The 10,619-nt window shown below is 44.2% G+C and overlaps 1 protein-coding gene across 4 annotated transcripts; it reads right to left on the reverse strand.

Moving 5' to 3' along the window:
- Window positions 1–14: 14 nt before the first annotated feature.
- Window positions 15–10,503, reverse strand: LOC125717377 (PAT complex subunit CCDC47-like). Of its 4 annotated transcripts, XM_048990249.1 has the most exons (14): window positions 9,883–9,965; window positions 8,404–8,460; window positions 7,402–7,706; window positions 6,791–6,877; window positions 6,322–6,496; window positions 4,522–4,643; window positions 4,188–4,253; window positions 3,710–3,811; window positions 3,064–3,174; window positions 2,005–2,090; window positions 1,841–1,899; window positions 1,625–1,734; window positions 725–892; window positions 15–649 (listed from the first exon to the last, which is right to left on the reverse strand). In XM_048990249.1, exons 3-14 carry the CDS (start codon window positions 7,696–7,698, stop codon window positions 569–571), a joined length of 1,464 nt encoding a protein of 487 aa, XP_048846206.1. In that variant the 5' UTR covers window positions 7,699–7,706; window positions 8,404–8,460; window positions 9,883–9,965; the 3' UTR covers window positions 15–568. The 4 variants fall into 4 exon arrangements, with proteins under 4 accessions (XP_048846206.1, XP_048846204.1, XP_048846202.1 ...); XM_048990247.1 differs by lacking the exon at window positions 8,404–8,460 and having other exon boundaries at window positions 9,926–10,503; XM_048990245.1 differs by lacking the exon at window positions 8,404–8,460 and having other exon boundaries at window positions 9,887–10,046.
- Window positions 10,504–10,619: the final 116 nt, after the last annotated feature.

A 10,619-nucleotide genomic window follows, 5' to 3' on the forward strand; every position in this document is an offset into this window, starting at 1 on the left:
TCACAAAGCACAAATGTATTTTATTTTTTTATTGAGAACAGAGCTGCCAATGGATTTTGCCTTAAAAACAAGCTTCCAGCAAGAATAAATATTTATCAGAATTTATACCTTTCACAATATTTACCTTTCACTTATAAGTACAGAATGAATGTCCATTTTTTACATGTTACCTTGGCATTAACACTAAAAACTGAACCATCGTTACTAAACAATGGTCTAACATCATCAGACGATTATTACACCCCAGCTGTAGTGCGAGTAGAGTAGGCCAGAAGGCTCACCCTGACCGACACGCTCCCTGACCAATATTCCTACTGGCCCAAGAGCACATATACCTGCCCCCACAGAGGGGAAGAGCCTCACTCAGTCCTCCTATCTGGCAGTCTATAGGATGATTGTTTCCATGATGATGAGACACGAGCCAATGGGAGAGTGTGGAGGACCGTAGTGAGTCCTACCTGGGGGTGAGGGGAGGGGGTGCTGGGGGTCTGATAAAGGGCAGGGGTGCCGTCTGGAGGCTGAAAAGGGGACCAGCGGAAGCTGTTGGAGCCAACTGCCTGTCCCCCGTTCACATGGCTTTCACCTTGATCTGTTTCATCTTCATCTGCTTCTTCTCCAACTTCTTCTGCTCCCTCCGCTGGGCCGCCTCCTGCGAGCGGGAGATCGAGGTCACTCACACGGACGCACACGCGGGCTTTCACCGAATCTCAGGCTCTCTCCTCACCTCTAGGCGACGCTGCCGCTCGGGATCCTCCTCGTTCATGATGCGCTCCTTCTCGGCCCGCTTCTTCTCCTCACGGCGCGTCTGCGCCGCTTCCTGCCGCTGGGCGTGGGTCTGCTTCAGGAAGTTCTCCTCCACGCGGGCCCGGTTCTTATCCGCTTTCAGCTTTCCCTGTGAATAGACACAGCAAGAGAACCCGGGCCGGGGTCACGAGCTCCTTCACCAGACAGGCCGACCCAGCCGAATTACAAACAGCGAACCGCTTCCGGAGGCTGTTCCATACCCTTACAGCACTCACTCAACAAACTCTGCATGTACCCTACCAACCAATCATTTTCATCTTTGAGGTTTAAATCACTCCTAGATGGATTTTGGAATTAATGCATTTATTTTGATTTGCCTTACAGATATCCCAGTATTTACTGCAACAAAATCACACTGGAATATTTGAAATATTTGAAACTATATAGTGCAGCCCACGTATACTAAAAGTAAAATCCTTTTATTGATTGTCGTGCCATGTACTGTACATCTTGTTGAATCTGTTCTTCCAACTAGATCACAATTAAAACTTGGCTCTCCATTTGTCCATACATCCATTATAATTACTTTTTTTCCCGTTGTTTATTGTAGTTCGTAGCTTTTTCTCCCCCAAGATGGCAGTTGTATTGCGTTTCAGGGGCAGCATAACCAAATCGAAAATAAACACGTTTGTAAAAGTATCGAAGTACCAAAAAAACACTTTAGCTAATTTGGTACTTTTGATACTTGTACTAGACCGATTTTTGGTACTAAAAGTATGGTACCTAGTGCAATGGAAAAGTGCCCTGAGACTACGAGCCAGTCAGTCAGTGAGAAAAACTGACAACCAGTCAGGTTGGCCAACAGGGGCGCCCTGCTCACCTCTCTGTTGAGGCGAAATTTCTTGATCTTGTCAATGCTGTAGATGACCATGTTCATAAGAGGAAGCAGGGTGTCCATGTCTTTGGGGGACGTGTTGCCCATTCCAGGCACTACAGACACAAAGCAGGTCAGATGTCACTTGATAAGACACGATGCTCCATGACAGCGATGCGTGTAATCAAGTGTGCATGGGGCCTAACTGGTGAGAGCATGTACCGTTAAACGTAAACAGTAAGGTCTTCTTAGTCTCGGGGAGCTTTAAGGGCTGGCCCTCCCTAAAACACAGATGCAAATAGATTCAGCACAACCATCGTCTTTGGATAGAATTATGCTAATAGTTTTCCAAACAACAATGCATGCCAGGGACAAAACTCACGCACTCTTGCATAAGCTTTGGACCAGAGAATTGGTCCGAGAAATGGATTGACTCAATCTTGTCGGCGTGATTGACGAGGTAATGAACCATCTGAAAGACAGACGCGCACACACAGGTCTTGAATAGACATAGAGACATACCCTGCATCTTCCCGTCAAATCACAGAGTCTAAGGCTACATCTATACTGCTATGTTTTTGAGGTCAATAACAACCTCCATCCGCATAAGTATTTCCTATCACACCGAGACGAGCAAAAACATACGATGTAACTATTAGCCTACTTTGGGCAAGCACTCAACACAGTGACCCTAAATTAGTTTCTTTTTGTTCAAATATGCAGCAGTCATATGCTCATATGAGTTTTATTTACAGAAAAACGCTCTGAGAGCACAACGTAAAATTATTAGTTCAGAGAGATAACCAATCAGACTGTAGAGGGGGTGGATCCAAGCAACTAGAGAAGACAGGACCAAGGCATTTGGTTGGTTGGTCCCACATCCTCTAGTTGCTTGGACCCACGCCCTCTACAATCTGACTGGTCATCTCTCTGAACCAATCATTTTTCGTTCTGCCCTCAGAACATTTTTGTGTAAGTAATACTCTCATGAGCCAGTCACACTGTATTACATGCTATTTAGCTGCATACAGGTTAGCAACAGGGAATGTGCCATTAAAAAACAGCTCCTCCATACCCACCAAGTTGGAATACTATTTACTTCCATGCAGGTGGCCAGTCAGATAACAACAGGGTATAAGTAGTAGGATCAAATCAGGGAAGAGTGATGTGATGATTAAGGACCATAAGTCTCCATTTTCACTCATCTACACCGTAAGGTTAAAATGGAATTTTCTGAAAACTCTGACTCTGGGAGTCTTTTCTAGCTTCTGTTTTTGGGGGGCTGAAAACTCTGGGGTAGTGTGAACAAAAGGTAAAAATGTGTCTGCGTGGACGCAGCTTAAAAGAGCCGGTTAAGTAACATCAACCCACTGATAATGTTAAACTCCATTCAAATGACAGGATTTACTTAGTTGAGCTGTGACCATTAGAACCTCCTGCATCACCTTGCTGTCCATCATGCCGTCTGACACCTCTCCCATCTCTGACAGGATGGCCAGGAATTCTGGTAGCCCGTACTTTGCTCCTGACTTGGGCTTGTCACTGCAGAATTCGCTCTGAGAGAGAAAGGGGTAAAACACACACACACACGGTCAGACCTCAAGGAGCTGCCCACGCCACAGCCTGGTGCAAGACCACAGACGTGCACAGTTACGCAGCATTGTCCAATAGCAGCACTGCAGGGAAAATTCTCTCTTTTTCGATTGAATGGCACAGTTCATTGTAATATCTCACAACAATTGCAGCCAAGGTACTTAAGAATACGTGGCAATACATTATTAGTGCATAGATACAATATGGATCATGACATGGGAGAAAAGAAGAGAGAAACGGCATAAGGCGACAAAGGAAGGAACCGAAAACTTCATAGAATGGAGAAAAAAAAACCTCTGTGGGTCAAAGGTTGACTGGCTGTCCAACCCCGCCCACAGTCATGCTAATACTATAGAATCCTTTATAACTGTCCAAATCTGCAGTAAAGGTCTAATTAGCGTTTTTAAAACTGAACATCCAAAGACTGTAAAATACGAGCCATGTCAGGTTACAGGGCGGCCGATAAAAAGACGTGTCAGTCAGTCACAGGATGCTCACCAGGTCCTGCATCTCCTTCTGCAGTCTCGCCATGGCCTTCCTGTTTCCCACGGCAAAGACAAACGTGTCCATGTCCTCATCATTCAGGGTGACCTTTATTTGCTATAGAGGCCGGGGAACAGGAGAGAGTGCAGGTTCACACTGCGAGGCGGCGAACGGCGGAAAGTACCACAGACGGACATGCCTGGCCCGGAATGGACCGCGGACGACATCCAAAGACATAATGTAGCTGTCACCCCAACTCATCTACAGAGAGGATGTTCAGCCTGGGGGGCTCGACCTGCTGGGGGCTGAAAAAGCCTGATCTACACCAAGGCCTCCTTAAGTCATACCAACGTCAGCATGATAGCTGTTCTGTTGCGGTCCATTTGCAAACTCCCAGAAAGATAAAAACACTCTCTGGCGATGTGCTCACGATGAGCGTGCAGTCCCAACGCTCAGCAGCACCCGGAGGGCGGCGCCACATGGTCAAACCTACCACTTGATCGCAGGCAGGCCTCATCATTCTGGCCAGCACATTCAGCAGGTCCTGCCTCTTCAGAAACTGCAAGAGGGCCGGAAGAGAACGTTTTAGCTCAGGAAGGTCAAGCACTACTTGGGGAAGTGTGGTGCTGGAGACTCCAGGCTGGAGATGCCTGGTTAAACTGGGTAGCAACCGGTGAGTGCGGGAAATTCCCTTGGGTCTTTGTTAGCAGGCCAGAGTGAGTGTGTGTATAGATATGACTGCATTTTCACAGCATGGAGGGAAGCAGCAGACAGGCCATGAGGAATGGGGAAGCGGAGGTGGGGGCGGGAGGGGGGGGACCCTGCACCTTCAGCTGGATGAGCATGCCCTCGCAGCAGACACGGCCTGAGCACCACAGATTATAGATGTGTTCATTCTCCTGGTTCAGCTTCCCTGTGCTCACTGCCTCCATGCTGGTCCCGTCGTCACCTGGGGGGTTCAAGAGCATTAAAGAGGAAAACAAACAAACAAACAAAACAAAAACAAACAAACAAACAAACAAAACCAAACAAAACCAAACAAACAAACAAAAACAAACAAACAAAAACAAACCACATACACTGGTCTAAGGAAAAACTAACTAGCAATTATGAAAACCTTAGGCAAATTGGCCCCATTCACCATAATGACTCCCGTAAAGATCACACACATCTTTACTTTCTGTTGTCCTATTAAGACAGGCGGTCTAACTAATTGCGCCTTTCCACTGCCACCAAGCACCGAGCGGTACCACAAACTGCTGGTTTTCCATTTTAATCTACGCGAGCTGTATCCGAGCTTTACCTGCACTGACTAGTGAGCAGCGACAAAAACGTGACCAACCCAAGCTGATTGTTACCACCATTTGATTGGTGAAAATGCACAGACATGCCAATATTCTGTGCACGGATTATCTGAAGGGAAAAAGGGGCATATCCCATAAATTATTCATTATTGGTAGTACTGCACACAGCACAACTGATCAGAATGGATTCATAATGCAAATTTATGCACGTGAATGCTAATTCCTCTAGTGTTTGATACTAGCATTACACAGTGATTCTCAGAGATGTGCTAATTAGAAATCAGCTGTCACAACAATCGATTACTGCATGTATTGCTTTTAAAGGTGAGTGTGTATTTGCATACCAGTTACATGCATCCCTGCACATAATAAATTACGATGTACATTATGTGGACAGTAAATACGTTCTCTGTCACTGTCGCTCTCCAAACCTCTTCGCAGTACGACTGAGGTGCGGCTTGCTTTCTGTATGCCAGTAAAAAAGCTCCATAACTTAATCTGCACCCTGTCTAGTTGCCCAGGGGGAAGTAAGACATTTCTGAAACCAAGTCTTGGCATGTATATATGACAAATGGCCCTTGCATCACCATTTTTAATTCTGATATAATTTGGCATGTGAATGACACCTACGTTCAAGAGGGCAGAAGGTTTTTTTTAATGGGAAAAAAAACTATTTCTTTGAGAAATAGTGTCTTTTGTACACTGTGGGCAGCAAAAAAAAAAAAAAAAAAAAAAAAAAACCTACAGCTCAGCTATGACTCGTTGGAAAGGCCAAAAATAGTACTTTTCATGGTACTTGTACATCGCTGCCAACTAGTCTTCCTGTACCTCCTATCCCATCACATGAGCCATTCTATAGAAAGTCAAAAAAAAGATGCCAGATGTTCTGTTCATGGTGACTTAAGTTTATGAAGTTTTTTCTGTTTCTATATTGTGCACAGGGTATTTAAAAAATAAACAGTTTTGGTAAACCTGGGATGGCCCTCCCCCCAAAACACTTTAGGTCAGGGCTATTCAGATCACAGTCCTCAAGGTCTGAGCCCTGCTGATTTTCCAGCCTTCCTTTACCTGTCAGCCAGGTGTGAAGCCTCTGGCCAATCAGAATCAGTAATTATTAAACTAACTACCTGGGAGAACTGAAAACAAGGCCTGGATTTGGAATTGAGGGTCAAATTTGAATAGGGGGGGGGGCGGGATTCAGGCTATTTTTATGAAATAAGAGGATTAAAATAGAGATTAGTATATCGTTTCAGTGATGTTTTTGTAAGTTCATAATCTTGTAACTCTTGAGTAAAGATGTGGGTCAGCCCTCGGATCACTCACCCACCAGGGCGAAGTTGCTCTCCAGCAGCTCTCGGTGCGAGTTGAACCAAGCCTGCGCCAGGCGGTGGTTCTTGTTCTTGCCGATGATGTAGTTCATGATGTAAGCGAGCAGCCCCGTCACCATGAGGATCTCCATGTAGTAGCTCTCCCAGCTGTTCTGCAGGTGGGCCGGGACCTGGGCGACGACGGCAGAGAATCCGGAATGCAAGCTGGCCAACACTGTGCATGAACCAGAACACGCGGCACAGCAGACAACTGACAGTAATGAGCTTCTATTGCGTGACTTGACCATAAACCACAGTACGTAAGATTCCCTCAAATCAGCTTCCCTAAATGACACAACTTATGGCCTTACCAACCCGAAATCGATATTTCGAATCGGACTAAGGCGGGAAGGTCCATAAACAGGAAAAAATAACTAGGTGACAGCAAAAGGCAGGGAAGGAATGATGACACGTGAGCTCCGTACGGTTAAGATGTTGATGGGGTCCTTGGAAGAGGGGTTGGTTTTTTCGAAGCCCTCAAACTCCTCTGTGTCGTACTTAATATCTTCATCCTACGGAAGGAGCAGAGAGAGCAGAGTCAGCCTTGGCCACACATGGCTCTCACTTCCAAAATGTGAGAAGCACGTAACACACGAAGCCCTGACTCGAATGCCAAATTATTTCCTCCGGTTTTCTTTTCAGATGCTAGTTTTACATAAACGTGGCACATGTAAGAGTTTCAGGTTGATGCCAGGAAAGCGCCACCGATACAATGAAGCATTTCATTTAGAATTATTCTGGTATGACTCTAAGGCAAATTAAAGAGCCAGACCTGTCTGTCTCCCCAGTCTATGCCAAAAATAAACATCAAAAAGCTGAACAGAACCTTCAGCCAGCCCAGAGGCACACTGTGTTAAAACAACTGTATTTTTTTAAAGGCAAAAATTGTTGTGGTTACTAGCTTGACCACCACTAACTTCAGCAATGCTTCTCCCCATTTCTAAAGGAAAGTCCACCAATACTCTGTTAAGTATGAGGACCTGGTGACCTTCTAATGTGTTGCTGATGCACACCAGCTCAGACTCCATTATCTCACCGGCGTTTCGGCGTCCTCAAAGTCATCATGGGCGTCCTCCAGCTCCACCACAGCCTCGTCGTCCTCCTCGTCGCCAACGGAGGCGGTGGGCCGGGGACTGGGGGTCGAGTCCTCCTCCTCCTCCTCTTCCTCCTCTTCCTCCAGCACCCTGTCCTCACTCATGTCCTCAAACTCGGCAAAGTCATTGTCGTCAAACTCGGCCAGGTCCTCACCATCGTCAAAATCATCGTAGCGGCCGCAGCTGACAGGCACCACCAGAAGCAACAGTAGGGTCGGGATAATGAGCACAAGTCGCATGACCAAATCTAGGGCAGAGGACAGGCAGAGTGACCTGGGGCTGAGGGCTACTACAGTAAACCAAACAAAGCAGAGGGCTGCAAAAAAACAATTATTTTGGCATCAATTAATCAATATGATCAGTCGATCTGCTATTCGATTGGGCCAAAACACTGGGTTTAAAGGAAAGTGCAAATGCTTTATTTAAAAAAAAAAAAAACACGTGCACGAATTTTTAAATAACAGACGTGATAACATTTTTTAAACAGTGTAGAGAATCTATATTTAAAGTGACAAAGTGGCGCAGAAACAAAGATCTGCTGTCTACGTCATATTTAGCTTGTTAACAACTGTACTTTATATCGCATATATGGTTTTTTTGACGGTATTTCCGAAAGCTACGCTATCCTGGCTAATTTTGTCCCCGAGATTCCAGAATTCCACGGTACATCGTACTGTCGTCAAAGCCCAGCGACAGCTTTAAAACTGTTCATAAACGTTTACCCATATCACTACAGAGTTTTTTATCTGCAGAAATGTATCCGGCCCCTGCTGATGTGGTGAATATCATTGCTGTACATATGAGCCGCCTGCTACCATCTACTTCCACAGACAAACCCAGTTAACGGGAAACACTCCCAGAACTTTATGTAATGCTTGCAAGAACGTTCTTACTGTAATGCAAGAACTTGAGCAAAAAAAAAATATATATACTATAATAAATACCTCGTTGTCAGGCTCCTTGGTGTTGTGACTATTTGGTTTCATTATCCTTTGTGTCTTCTTCCGTTTTTAATGCAAGGTGGAATTTTGTTTGATTTAGGAAGTTAGATGACATGTTTGATACTTTCCTTTTTTCTATAAATTTAATTAATTTTAATATGTTAATACGACTCTATACTCCCTATTTTGTCATCTTAATCCTTTGCATGAACGTGTTTAAAAAAAATACAAAAGATTAAAAAAAAGTTCATTTCCATGTTTTACATTTTAACAAATGCTCTGTCAATCACAGCACAATAACATTACTACCTGAACATCCTTTTAGCATAATTAATGTTGAAAAATATTGTTTTACAATGTAATACATAATTTTTCTAAAAGACACACTACCAATGCACTGTCCAATCTTGAACCCATGACATTTGGTGTGTAAAGCAGCAGTGTTACCCGCTGTCCAACCATGTCCTTCATTTGCTTCCATATTATTAGTCTTAGTTGTAATTGTGGGACAACGTTAAGAGAAGATCGCTAGCATGCAGAAGACCTCTGTCTCTTCAAGAAGTATTTCACCCTTTACAGGCTAGACTTGATTAACCAAACAGAAATGTACACTTGAGTCTTTTTGTTACTTCAGGTTACAGTATCCGTTGTTCTATTGCGATGTTACAATGTGATGCAATACGATGCAACAGTAATGGACCCATAGTGACTGCTGGCATGACGAAGACCCGTGCAGTTCTATTTCGAACTATTGTGCGGTGTTAATCCGCCGATAAGCCGAAGGAGAGTAAGAGGGGTAATGAGTAAGAGGGCATCCTGTTGTGTTTTTAATAACTCCTATCCCTCTGATCTGCCCTCAAATGTCATTCGGGCCTGCGCATGCGTACAAGCGAATGGGGATGCACTAAGGAAATACTAGCAGCGTTTAACTGTACCTTAAAACTAGCGTGCACCATTACTGTGTTACGGTCGTATGAAATATGTTGCTGTGTTCTTTAATCGACCACGAAGCGATCCAATACTAGACAACGCCAATGGACAGTCAGACCGTCGATTCATATACAATTTCTGCGGAAATGAATAAAAGGGGAAACGACGATTTTTGACAGGCAAATTTGTCGGAATCGATTACTGATAAACACCGCAGATACAAAAAAGCGTATGGACATTTAACTGGTCGTCGCTGGCTCCGTGCCATCTAACGTGAACAACGCGATGGACATCACATTCAATCATCAATGTAAAGAATCCGATTTCATAATTTCCCATCCCGTGTGGTTTGTAGTAATAAAGTAAGTCCTAGGTACAGAACAGCCGTAAGCGGGGTGTTTAGTTACCCGTTTAAGAACGAAGAGAATGAGATTAGCTGGTTAACTAATACAGCTAATGTTACAATCTACCCTGTTTTACAATCATACAGTTATGGACTATAACTCGAGCTTCCGCAGCCTAAAATGAATATTTCCTACATGTCTTTCATACCTACTTCTTCCAGTAGATGACCCAGCCAGTACCCGTAACGTACCTAACCAGCTAACGTGATGACTAGTACAAATCTTGGCAGCTGCGTGATCTGCAGATTCTCGTGCGTCCGTACGTGCATACGGCTTTGCGTACGTCCGTACGTGCATGCGGCTGTTGCGTACGTGTTTGCGTACATACGTACGACGCCTGCATATAGTCTTTTTACAAATACGTGTTTAATTTTTCATACAGAAGTCATTATTGTGTATTCTCATCATTCATTTGCGCTCGCCGGACATGAAGCCTTTATGCAGTGTACTAAAATTGTATGTTATGCATAAATGTCACAGTGTTTTTTGGATACTTGCTCTAACACTTTGCAAAGCGAATCAAAATAGTAATCAAAATCTGTTTCCCCAAATAATCGCCTAAATAGTGAAGGTTAAAAGAACCGGTCACATTAATCTTATACATAAGGGGAGTGTTTCGTTTTCTACCATGGATGATAAAATTGTATAGAATGATAAAGGCCAAATCACAGGAATATGCTGGCAAAAACGATGATCCTTCGTTAAAAAGTGTCAAATTTTCTTGGAATAATACGTTGAAAAACACTTGAATTCTGAACTCAGCAAGCGCTGGACCACGCCACGGTAATAAAAGCAATATATCGAAAAGAAAGCTTGGTAAAACCAGAAATCCGAAGGGCAGTGCCTAAAATAACCACGCCGTTTGACGTAGCACGTAACTTATCC

This window comes from Brienomyrus brachyistius, chromosome 22, assembly GCF_023856365.1.
Source record: "Brienomyrus brachyistius isolate T26 chromosome 22, BBRACH_0.4, whole genome shotgun sequence".
Taxonomy (NCBI): Eukaryota; Metazoa; Chordata; class Actinopteri; order Osteoglossiformes; family Mormyridae; genus Brienomyrus; species Brienomyrus brachyistius.